At 48.0% G+C, this 12,811-nt stretch overlaps 1 protein-coding gene across 2 annotated transcripts in view; it reads left to right on the top strand.

Annotated features, from left to right (window-relative positions):
- Positions 1–12,811, top strand: part of CD82 (CD82 molecule) — a 200,300-nt gene that overhangs the window by 170,828 nt on the left and 16,661 nt on the right. For both annotated transcript variants that reach the window (XM_085643451.1, XM_085643452.1), the window contains exon 6: positions 8,522–8,629. In XM_085643451.1, coding sequence (XP_085499577.1) covers positions 8,522–8,629 — 108 coding nt within the window. The remainder of the gene's footprint in view (positions 1–8,521; positions 8,630–12,811) is intronic.

Raw genomic sequence — 12,811 nt, 5'->3', positions numbered from 1 at the left:
CAGTCATGAGTGCCCACAGGTGTGTCTGCCCTCTCTGCCTCCAGTCATGAGTGCCCACAGGTGTTTCTTTCCTCTGCCTCCAGAAATGAGTGCCCACAGGTGTTTCTGTCCTCTGCCTCCAGAAATGAGTGCCCACAGGTGTTTCTGTCCTCTCTGCCTCCAGTAATGAGTGCCCACAGGTGTTTGTCCTCTCTGCCTCCAGAAATGAGTGCCCACAGGTGTTTCTGCCCTCTCTGCCTCCAGTCATGAGTGCCCACAGGTGTTTCTGTCCTCTCTGCCTCCAGTCATGAGTGCCCACAGGTGTTTCTGCCCTCTCTGCCTCCAGTCATGAGTGCCCACAGGTGTTTCTGTCCTCTCTGCCTCCAGTAATGAGTGCCCACGGGTGTTTGTCCTCTCTGCCTCCAGAAATGAGTGCCCACAGGTGTTTGTCCTCTCTGCCTCCAGAAATGAGTGCCCACAGGTGTTTCTGTCCTCTCTGCCTCCAGAAATGAGTGCCCACGGGTGTTTGTCCTCTCTGCCTCCAGAAATTAGTGCCCACAGGTGTTTGTCCTCTCTGCCTCCAGAAATGAGTGCCCACAGGTGTTTCTGTCCTCTGCCTCTAGAAATGAGTGCCCACAGGTGTTTCTGTCCTCTCTGCCTCCAGTAATGAGTGCCCACGGGTGTTTGTCCTCTCTGCCTCCAGTCATGAGTGCCCACAGGTGTTTCTGTCCTCTCTGCCTCCAGTCATGAGTGTCCACAGGTGTTTCTGCCCTCTCTGCCTCCAGTCATGAGTGCCCACACCACACCACTGCTGAAATAAAAGGGATGTTGTAAAAGACTTTGCAATGATTGTGAAAAGAGGAAACGTCGATGGAGAGAGTGGGTTGCACTTGTGTAATATCTGAGTACATGACGTCATAGTATAGGGAAGAGGTGTGGGGTTCCTTGGAGAGACCGGAATAGTGCTTCGGACCCTTGGGGCGGTGACGTGCTGTTCAGGTTCTCCCACACATACCCCTTGCGGTACAGACCTCCTGTCTGATACAGTCCATCACCAATATTTGTAACGCGTCGGAGTGCATAGTCCGTTTCTAGATTACAGAAGTAAACTAACAAAGATGTACAGTTTCCCAGTTCCTGAGTTGTACATTCAAGAGGACTAGTGCCAAGAGGCAGGATGGCAGCAACCAGGCGCTCTACAGACGCTACGGTTAAGGTGGATGTGGCTTGGGCACCAACACCAGTTGTAAAGTATACATTGTCATGGGGTAATCGCAAGGGGGTTGAAACTCTTTATGGGCGCTGCAGGTGGTGTATGGATTGGAGGATGGGTTGCGTGGAGGTGGGCAGGGTGCTTAGAGACTCCCCCCGGTGTGGGGTGTGGGGGTCCGATTCCCTTATTTAAAGCAAGAGCTAGAATATTACTTTGCGTAATTTTAGAGACACAAGCCACCATCAACCTGTGATGCGCCTCTGACCATAAGGAATGAAGGGGTTAAAATGAGACTGGATCCCACTGTCGGATCCTACAGTGCACTTTCTTTGTCTCTGGAGACAAGAAACACACAGGAAACAAGAGCATCGGAGCCTTTCCCTGTCTGGCTCGTGACGTGTCCTTCACAACATTTACAAGTCCAGATTCCACGCAGCTGAGGTCATTTTAAGTCCGTTCGAAATAGTTTTGGAGCAACCTCCGGCGTTGGAGACTTTTCCTAGAAAAATTGAGCAGATGGTTACCTTTGTGTGGAGAGGTTGACCGACCCATTGAGAGTTCAGGGGGGTTTGTGAGAGCCAGTAGCCTCGGCAGTCAAGCTCCCACACTCGGATCTCCCCGCGCCTCCAAGACCTCCACTGGCTCCCAGTCCACAAACCAGCACTCTTCAAGCGCCTCACACACATATACGAATCTTTGGCCCCGCGTACCACAACAACCATATAAACTCCTACTTGCACACCCCCACGCATAAGCAGAACCAGTACCGGGGTTGTGCATTCTCCTACCTCACTCCTAAAGCGTGGAACGGCCTACCCCTGCACATCTCCGCTCTTGAAATCTGCAAGAAACAGGCCTGGTTCTTCACCGAGCCCTGGCTCGGTCCATACAGCTGCTGCTTCAGTGCTAGGAGACCCCGAGTGAGACGAGTTCTATACAAAGCCCCATAAACGAACAGAAAGGCCAGTAGGGCTGGGGCATGTCTAGCTCGGGTTCCCACCCAGGCTCCATGCATAGTCCACCTCTTCTGGAGTGGCACAGGAATTTCTGGCTTGTGATGATCTCAAGTGGCTTAGGACAGCCCTGGCTGTAAACATGAGCCCAGCTCTGGGGGTGGGGAAGCGGGTACCAGTGCTATGAAATGTGCAATATTGTCTCTCCCATCATTCTTCAGTTACTGATTTGAACCGAGGGACACAAGAATGTCCATACTCCAGGTTTATCTGACCATGCCCTGCCATAGGGCGTTTCATTCTTGCGGTGCCGCGTGAGTGCCCTGTGAGGCAGCGGATTGCTCGATGTGCAGAGGCAGGGAGCATGGGCACACTGAAGAGTGTATCTCACAGTTCTACAGTTTCTTTCATTCCTTGTCCATGTTGTTGAAGTGTGGACCTAGGTTTATCCTCCGTGATGCCTGGAAAGCCAGTCTAATGCGCCCTGGTTGTGTCCAGAAACACATGTTAGATTGCCCCTTTTGTTGTGTGTATAAAGCCAGTCTAATGCGCCCTGGTTGTGTCCAGAAACACATGTTAGATTGCCCCTTTTGTTGTGTGTATAAAGCCAGTCTAATGCACCCTGGTTGTGTCCGGAAACACATGTTAGATTGCCCCCTTTGTTGTGTGTATATAGCCAGTCTAATGCGCCCTGGTTTGTCCAGAAACACATGTGTGATTGCCCCTTTTGTTGTGTGTATAAAGCCAGTCTAATGCACCCTGGTTGTGTCCGGAAACACATGTTAGATTGCCCCCTTTGTTGTGTGTATATAGCCAGTCTAATGCGCCCTGGTTTGTCCAGAAACACATGTGTGATTGCCCCTTTTGTTGTGTGTATAAAGCCAGTATAATGCACCCTGGTTGTGTCCAGAAACACGTGTGATTGCCCCCTTTGTTATGTGTATAAAGCCAGTCTAATGCACCCTGGTTGTGCCCAGAAACACATGTTAGATTGCCCCCTTTGTTGTGTGTCTAAAGCATGTCTAATGCACCCTGGTTGTGTCCGGAAACACATGTTAGATTGCCCCTTTTGTTGTGTGTATAAAGCCAGTCTAATGCACCCTGGTTGTGTCCGGAAACACATGTTAGATTGCCCCTTTTGTTGTGTGTATAAAGCCAGTCTAATGCACCCTGGTTGTGTCCGGAAACACATGTGTGATTGCCCCCTTTGTTGTGTGTATATAGCCAGTCTAATGCGCCCTGGTTTGTCCAGAAACACATGTGTGATTGCCCCTTTTGTTGTGTGTATAAAGCCAGTATAATGCACCCTGGTTGTGTCCAGAAACACGTGTGATTGCCCCCTTTGTTATGTGTATAAAGCCAGTCTAATGCACCCTGGTTGTGCCCAGAAACACATGTTAGATTGCCCCCTTTGTTGTGTGTCTAAAGCATGTCTAATGCACCCTGGTTGTGTCCGGAAACACATGTTAGATTGCCCCCTTTGTTGTGTGTCTAAAGCATGTCTAATGTACCCTGGTTGTGTCTATTAAGCACATGTTGTATTGACCCCCAGGTTGTCTCTGAAACAGGTGGTGTCTGTAAAGCACGGGTTGTGTTTTTCCCCTTGGTGGTGACGTAGAGTTTGTAGTCCTTGTGTTTGGTTTTCCACTAGTTGCTGTCTGTTGTGTTTTCCCCTGGGTGAGGTTTGTAAAGCATGCATTCGGTTTTCCCCTATGTGGTGTCTGTAAATTACGTGTTGTGTTTTTCCTCTGTTTGGTGGCTCTTACTGTCTGTAGTGCACGTGCTGGGTATTGTGCTGGGCATTGCCCTGGGTAGTGCCGTGAAGCCCGTCAGGTTGGCCCCTAGCCGCAGTCTGTAGCGCACGTGTTGAGTTGCTCTTTGCACCTGGTTCTGCCCAGCCCCGGGGATGGCTGGCTCTTTGCTCTGGGCCTTTTTTGGCTGTCCCCAGCTGCAGGAAACCTTGGCACTAGGGCAGAGTTCCTCTGGCATTATGCAAACATCCAACCCCGAGTTTGTTTAATCAGCCACTGAAATGTTTATGTAAAGCACGAGAGAGCGAGGGATCTTCATGTCAATTGGCCCCGCCGTGCTCCTAAAAACAGGAACAAAAGTCCAACAAGAAACATCTTTGCTGGCTTTGTATGGAGGGCGGTGGATTAAAAACCTGTGGAAAGGGGTCGGTGTATCCCACAGAACCGTCTGTCATGGCTCTGTATGGCTGACGGTAGATTAAAAACCTGTGTTAAGGGGTCGGTGTATCTCACAAAACCAGGGGTCTGTGTATCCCACAACACCATCTGTGGTGGTTTCATATTGAGGGTGGGAGATTAAAAACCTGTGTAAAGGGGTCAGTGTATCCCACAGAACCGTCTGTCGTGGCTTTGTATGGCGGGCGGTAGATTAAAAACCTGTGGAAAGGGGTCGGTGTATCCCACTGAACCGTCTGTCATAGCTTAGTATGGCGGGCGGTAGAGTAAAAACATGTGGAAAGAGGTCGGTGTTTCCCACAGAACCGTCTGTCGTAGCTTAGTATGGCAGGCGGTACAGTAAAAACCTGTTTTAAGGGGTCGGTGTATCCGGGTCGGTGTATCCCACAGAACAGTCTGTCATGGCTTAAGTATGGCGGGCGGTAGAGTAAAAACCTGTGTAAAGGGGTCGGTGTATCCCACAGAACCGTCTTAGCTGGCTTCCTATGTAGGGCAGTAGATTTAAAAACCTGTGTACCCAGGTTGGTGTATACACAGAACTATCTGTTGGGGCTATGTATGGAGGGCGGTAGATTAAAAACCTGTGCACAGGGGTCGGCGTATGTCACAGAACAATCTGCCGTGGCTCTGCAGGTGCGCAACGGCCATTGGGCTCAAAGGGCTTCAGCCCCCCACCCCCGTCGTGTGGGTCAGACCGGCTGAGACAGCTTCCCGGGCGCACACACAGCCGCACCCGAGTACGTCACAGGTCTTTAAAAGACCATTTACTTGTTAACGAGGCTTTGTTGTGTTTTCACCCCTTCTTAGCGCCCCTGCATCGCCACTCTGCATATTGCTGGAAGAATCAGCCCCCCCCCCCCGATATTTGGCTCTAGTTGCACCTCTGTGGCTTTGTATGGAGGGCGGTAGATTGAAAACCTGTGGAAAGGGGTCGGTGTATCCCACTGAACAGTCTTTGCTGGCTTCGTAGGGCATGCGGTTGATTAATAAACCTTGGCAAAGCAATGGGTCTCGCCTTTGGGTCTTTTTGGGGTTGCCAATGGATTTTAGCCATGCTGCATAGCATCTTGGTGCGGTTGGTGATGTCATTGCATAGCGGCGTTCACCTACAAAATTATGCAGACACTTTTTTTCTGTTTTGTTACCGATCTGAGTTGTGATGGTAACTGCATTTGAGGGGAGAAGGAACAGACGGAGCTACATGGAGCGGTCAGGAGAGAAGCACACTGGTGAGCAGGCACGGTGTACGGGCTGGGGAGGATAAGCAATGGGTGAGAGAGAAGGGCGAGAAGGAGACGCAACGGGATACAGCAACATTGAATGGGCGGAGGGCAAGCACACAGACTAGACAGCAATGGAGGAGGCACACTAGGGTGAGCGCAACGTTGCGGAGGGCAGGGAGAAGCAAATGGATGACAGAGAGGAACATGGGCCGAATGTATGTGGGTAACCGTTTGTGATTACCAAATAGCACATTTTTGCAATCGCACACCCTCATGTACAAATGTGTCTTTGACACATTCTGCGATTCCCAGTGGATCACAAATAGACCTACCTTATTAATATTCATGAGGTAGGTCTCGGTTTGCGACCCATTTGGTATTGCAAAAATAACAGGGACTGTGACCGGTGGGGGACAGCAGACCATGTCTGTGTTTGCTTCTCAAGAAAGCAATTTTTCATATTTTGAAATGCAGCCCTTTTCCTTAATTGAAGGAAAAAACTGAAAAAACTTGCAATGCAATGTCTCGCAGCAGACCGCAAATGCTCGATCCAGTAGGCAAGACCTAAACATATGTGTAAAGGGGTTGTATTCCCCACTCCGCTATCCTGCTGGCTTTGTATGCCGGGCGGTAGATTGAAAGCCGTGTAAAAGGGTCTATAAATCCGAATGACCAGCCTTGCAGGTCAGAGACTACTCCTGCACCAGACCCCCCATGAATGTATGAGTTGGAGAGCAGTAACGTCGCTCAGGTTCAGGAAGCCTTCTCTAGCCCCCTGCGTGGGCTGTCTCCCCCACAGAGAATCAACATCAGCCCATACCTGCAGGAGTTATTTTAATGCTTTAAACGAACAATATACTTTTGGAAGCTATTGCTGATCTCAAATTATAAATTCTTTAACCGACAGTTCCAATTTTTTAAATGCAACATTAACAATGTTTTTTTATTTAATCCCATCTACCTTTTTTTGTTTGTAAGTCTTAAATTAAATTTACAAAAAATGTTAAGTTTCAAAAGCTCTTAACTGCCATTCTTCAATACGTATATGAAATTATAAAGAACATTTAGAATTTGTAACCAGCCATTCAAACTTTTCAAAATTATGCAAACATTCTTCAATTGATACCAAGTTATTAAAACCCAGTTTTAATATAAAAAAAAATTAAAATCACGTCAACCGTTCCAAAAACTGCAGTTTTTTCTTTTTCCTAGATAAAACTGCATTTTGGTTCCCCGGATTCACAGTAGGGGTTTAAACACTTGAGAAACAATGCTTGTGCTAGATTATTGAAGATAACTAAACCCATGTTTAAAGGTTTGTACAAAAGCACTGGAACATTAAACATGTCCATAATTTAATTTCACTTATACAGTGTTTTGACTGATCCCATGGGGAGTGGACATATTACAATATTGCCTCAAATGTTGTCGTCCAGTAAACAGTTGATATAGCGATATTTGTGGAAGGGCGTGACCAAAAGTCGCACCTTGGACCCACCAACCATGGGATCGGGCTGTCGAGTACTGAATTCAAAGATGGAGGCCACAGTGCCCTAAGGGTTTTTGAGATTGGAGTATTGTACACAGGATGTAAACAAAGGCCTTGCCTTGTGCCCAGTGCTGCTTCTCACAGCTACACACCTTGACCAGTTGTACAGAGGCCAGGGTTCTAGGCCCAGGACTTTGCCGGTGCCTACTGGGCAGGACTGTAACACAATTCTGTGCAGTTGATAAAGTATGTTGGTGCTAAAACACAAGTAAAATAATTGAGAAATGCTCATGTTAAGAAATATTATGCCTGGCTTCCAAGGTCAGGTAATGTTCTAAACAAATCTGTTAAAAATGCCCTGAAATACTCTCAATTGAGTTGTTTTAGTTGTGGTCTGAGCACAAACACCATAGATGTTCCCCAGCTGTAGATAACTAGTCAACAGTACCTTCTCCAGCATGTGAGTGGATCTGCAGTAGCTGTTCATATCTATAGAACTCTGAGGTCCTCTAGCGGCACAGTGGTACTGCAGACTTCCATCTGTATTTAATGCCTTGGTGCCCATCGAGTGCTTGTAACTGGAGCTGCAGGAGTTTTCTTGTGTATATAACCCTGCGAGGACATCTAGCGGCTCACAGTGGTACTGCAGACTTCCATCAGATGTAGTGCCTTGGTGCCCATTAATTGCTTGTAACTGGAGCTGCAGGAGCTTTTCTTGTGTATATAACTATGTGGGGACATCTAGCCGCCCACAGTGGTACTGCAGACTTCCATCTGTTATTAATGCCTTGTTGCCCATCGATTGCTTGTGAGTGGGACTCCCCAGCCATTCCTCTCTATATAAACCCTCCAAGCACGTCTGCTGTGGAGAGGGATATCTGTGTGCATTCTCATACTTCGGTACTGTTGAATCAGTCTTTCTAACTGTGGAGAGGGCTTTTCTTGTGTAGGTGATGTCACCAGCGAAGTCATCAATGGTACTATGTGGCAGTGTTTTCTGTGGGACACAACAGCGGTAGATTTTGTAGAAGCCATGGTTGTGTAGGTAATTAAAAAATGGAAAGTTTCAGTGTTTTTCAGAATTTGGATGGTAACCTCTTTGGGAAATAGAAAAGGCTAGAAAAATAGTGCGTCAGTCCTACAGCGTGAGAGTATTGCGGTGGGCAGCGGGTTGCCCTCAATATTCAGCATTGGATTGCCCAATAGAGAGGCTACGGTGAGCGGTAGGTTCCTCCTGACCTGTCCCTCTCTGGGCCCCAGCTCCTCTTGACTTTAACTGGTCTTTACTGCAGCCCTACTGGGCTATCCCTCTCTATGGGTTTGTTCTAAAAGGGCCAGGAGGAGAACTTCCCAACTGACCCTGGTCAGAGACCTCTGGCCTTTTGCACCTGGGTAATGACTTCAAGTACAAGTCTTTCTTCTTGTTTGGCTCTCATGTGTTTTTTCTGTTTTCACAGCTAAAAACGGAGCTGTCCGGAGTCATCAACAAACTGATTATCACGTACAACTACGAGGACATGCAGAACACAGCCACCGAGGATGCCTGGGACTACGTGCAAAGAAACGTGAGTGTGGGGTCCAGGACACGTGAGTGTGGGGTCCAGGACACGTGAGTGTGGGGTCCAGGACACGTGAGTGTGGGGTCCAGGACACGTGAGTGTGGGGTCCAGGACACGTGAGTGTGGGGTCCAGGACACGTGAGTGTGGGGTCCAGGACACGTGAGTGTGGGGTCCAGGACACGTGAGCGCGAGGGGTCAAGCCAACGTGAGCGCAAGGGGTCAAGCCAACGTGGGGGTCCTGGGCACATGAGCATGGGGGTCCAGGACACGTGCATGTGGGGTCAAGAACCCCCTGTTGTTTTACTGATGGGACCTGAACTGCTCACTTATGTTCAGTGCTCTTCTTCTCATGAGCGGTACTCTCGCCCCAACTCCAGGGACTGAAACACATCACTAGTGTCCAGAGCTCTTCACACCATAATTGTAGAGACCCTTGCACACATAATATTCAAGTATGGTTCTTTTCCAAAGTTATTCACATAAAAGTAGTGGATCAATCAGTCAAGTTGTTTTTCTTTTTTTCTTTAATCAAACTTCAGGTTTCCGGTGAGTAAAACGTTCTTTAGCCAACACGTGTTTCGTCGCCTCAGTATTTTTGTACATGCAACTTGTTCACGGCTGAACGGTAGTACTGTTTTGTAGTTAATAATACGGTGATAATTCCAAGCCACATTAATCCTGTGGCGTAGGGTGTACTTCACGATTAATTAGATGTTTCTAGCTCAGCTGGGCGACAGATAAGCACCCTTCTTCCGTATAAGGATTTCCAAATCTGAAATAAAGCCGCCGTTCTGCGTCTCAGACCCCACACCAGACTCCTCGTGTTCGAGAAAAAAAGAAAAACAACTTGACTGATTGATCCACTACTTTAATGTGAATAACTTTGGAAAAGAACCATACTTGAATATTACGTGTGCTAGGGTCTCTACAATCATTGTATCTTGTTGCTTTTGCCACAAAAATCTAGGGAGGCAGGTGGTTCTCCCCAACCCCACAGCACCGTTACAACTCAGAAACTCATCTTGTAAATATCTAGTGAAACCACCTTTTGGTGCCTATATCCTATGACCTATACCGCTCTTCACACCATATGCTGCGCTCTCCCCTGTTCCCCCAGCGGTGTGGTTGCTGAGGCTAAAGTACCTCACTAGTGTCCAGTGCTCTTCATGCCGTGAGCTGTGCTCTCCCCTTACCCCGGCTGTGTGGTTACTGGGGCTAAAGCACATCACTAGAGTCCAGTGCTCTGCACATCGAGAGCTGCACTCTCCCCTTCCCCCAGCTGCTCAATTACAGGGATTCAAACGCTTTCACCACCGAGGTCCAGTGCTCTTCACACCACGACCGTGCTCTCCACTCCCCTATCTGTTCTACTGCAGTAGGACGGTGGGAGCACACTGCCTCACATCACAGCACTCCATTTGCCCCAATGAATCCTGGTAATGCAGTGCATGATAACACTTACTTCAGTGATCGTATTTAATGTATCACCCTTGTTGGTGCAGCCTATGCTGTGTAACTCTAGACACGTGTTTCTGAATTAATTCCTTCATCAGTAGAGAGCAGGTGCGTCAACACAAGTTCGTCAGCTCAGTACCTCGAGGAAGCCTTTTCAAACAAAAGGAAAACCGAAGGCGGATGAGAGCACACTGCCTCACATCCCAGCACTCCATTTGGCCCAATGCATCATGGTAAATGCAGTGCATGATAACACTTACTTCAGTGATAGTGTTTAATGTATCATCCCTTGTTGGTGCACCCTGTGCTGTGTAACTCTATACATGTTTCTGAATTAATTCCTTCATCAGTAGAGAGCAGCAGGTCGTTTTGGGGGTGCTGAAAATACTGCCCAGAGTCTTCTCAGGTCTTCGTAGCACTCATTGAGCGTAGGTGCGTCAACTCAAGCTCGTCAGCTCAGTACCTCGAGGAAGCCTTTTCAAACAGAAGGAAAACCGAAGGCGGATGAGAGCATACTGCCTTACATCCCAGCAGTCCATTTGGCCCAATGCATCATGGTAAATGCAGTGCATGATAACACACATTATTGTATGAAAACGTTCCCTTGAGCTACGGAGCTGATGAGCTTGCGTTGATGCACCTGCACCAAGTGAGTGGTACAGAGACCTGAGAGGACTTGGGACAGCATTTCCAGCACCTTCAAAATTACTTTTTACTGTCTAATGATGAAAGAATGAATCCAGAACCTCGTGTCGTCTAGAATTACACTGCATGGGCTGCACCCACAAAGGTGAAAAACTAAAGACTACTGCTGAAGTAAGTGTTATCATACGCTGCCTCTACCGTGATGCATTGGGGCAAAGTGACTGCTGGGATGTAAGGCAGTATGCTACTGCCTTCCTTCTGTTCAACTACAGTGACTGAAATGCTTACACAACTGGCGTCCAGTGCTCTTCACACCACATTGCGTAGGCGGGTCTGCGGGACTCCCCGGAGTTGCATAGAAACAGGTAACCTGATCCAGTGGAGATGGGGGCGGGGGGTGGGGACTGAAACAATAGTCTCTGTTCAAAAACTCAATGTGGGGGAGAAGAACATGTAATATAATGTGGAAGGGTTATCTTGTGTTAAAAAAAAATAGACGATTGCAAAAACTCTTTGAAGGGCTGACCTTATGAGCCGTAGAGTGAGGGGAAACCGATTTTTAATTATAATGTCTAACGCCTCGCAAGTCACTCCTAAAGCCTAGATGGAAGCCTTAAAGCGCTTGTAAAGGTCTCGACGGAAGTGCGATAAAGTGCTTAAGAGGACTTTGCCGCAGGTATATCCAGGTAAGATGAGAAGAGCTGACCTATGCCTAGCCCGAGTATTACGTAGTAATGTTAATTCATGTATAATCCTTCACCCCCATACTAATGTGATCACCCTCAGTGGCAAGCAGCCAATTGTAGCTTAGTCCTCTTACACTCACACACGACACATCTTCTACTAGTCTTGTTCATCACCCACAACTGCATTAACTTATAAATCCGCTTTCACCAACTCAACAGGCATGAAATGACTTAAGTGATCTGCCACTTGCTGCTGGCCAATCAGAGCACTCTGATCTAGTGCACCACTGCAGGTACCGCACGAGCTTCTCTACATCTCACCATGATCATTTGTGAAAGCGTGCCCTTCAAGGGGTTGCTAACTGGCCAACAGATTCACGGACTATCTACCAACAATCGCGCTGCGCTCCTCTGATGCCATGGAGGCGGCTGTTCCAAGAACAAGGAGAAAGAAATGGGGGGGGGGGGGTTGTTCCTTCACAGTCCCACCCCCCCCCACCTCCAGCTGGAAGGCCCTCCCTCTCGAACTACGAGTCACCAGAGATGAGTGCTTTTAAACAGAGCCTTAAAATGTGGCTGTTCAATCTGGCTTTTCTATAATCCGTATACCTTACCTGTGGACAGCGGACCTTCGTGCTGGGCACCCATTGAGTGGCCGCGCGCTCTACAAAATCCAAATAATAAATAAATATTGGATAATAGTAACAAAGCCCAACCAAGCAGATCTCCCCGCCACTTCTTCCTTTAACTACGGCTGATGAGGACCAAACATGTAAACAAAATATGAAGTTGGACGACCAAGAGCAGTGACCAGGTATGTGGACCATGATCCTAAAAATATCAAAAATGGACCCGCAGAGCTGCTTGCGTCAGCCAGCTTACAAAAAACCATAAATTGCGCTTTTATCTCTCACACCATTCTACCTCCAAAGCGCCAGGTGCTTCGTCCCATAGAACGATTACCGCACGCCGGGGGTCTTCATACAGGACAGGGAGACACCTCCTGCATTGCATAAAAAAATCCAAATCACACTTCCAACCATACACCCTATAACGTGTAGCACGCTACCCATGTAGGCTAGTGCTTCAGTGCCCCACGTGGGGTAGCGAGGACTGTATAAATACTGTAGTATTTACATGCACACGTGACCCACCACTCCGGCATCTAAATGCAACCTGCAATTCAGAAATCCGATGAGTCCTGTCCTACTTTCACCGTAAAGTTGTGTTCATAGCATGTGTGGCTGTAAATACACATGCGTTGCATACTCCTGCCATCTGGTGTTGGGCTTGAAAATTACAAGTTGTTTTTATTCAAGGCGTTTCCAGTCACATGTAAGAAATTGGATTATTATTTTGGAAGGTGACTGCCCAATTAATGGAATAATCGTAACCCTGGAC

Source organism: Triturus cristatus, chromosome 3_1 (assembly GCF_964204655.1).
Source record: "Triturus cristatus chromosome 3_1, aTriCri1.1, whole genome shotgun sequence".
NCBI classification, from domain to species: domain Eukaryota; kingdom Metazoa; phylum Chordata; class Amphibia; order Caudata; family Salamandridae; genus Triturus; species Triturus cristatus.
Note: the sequence above shows the minus strand (reverse complement) of the source record. Positions and strands in the feature narration are given on the sequence as shown.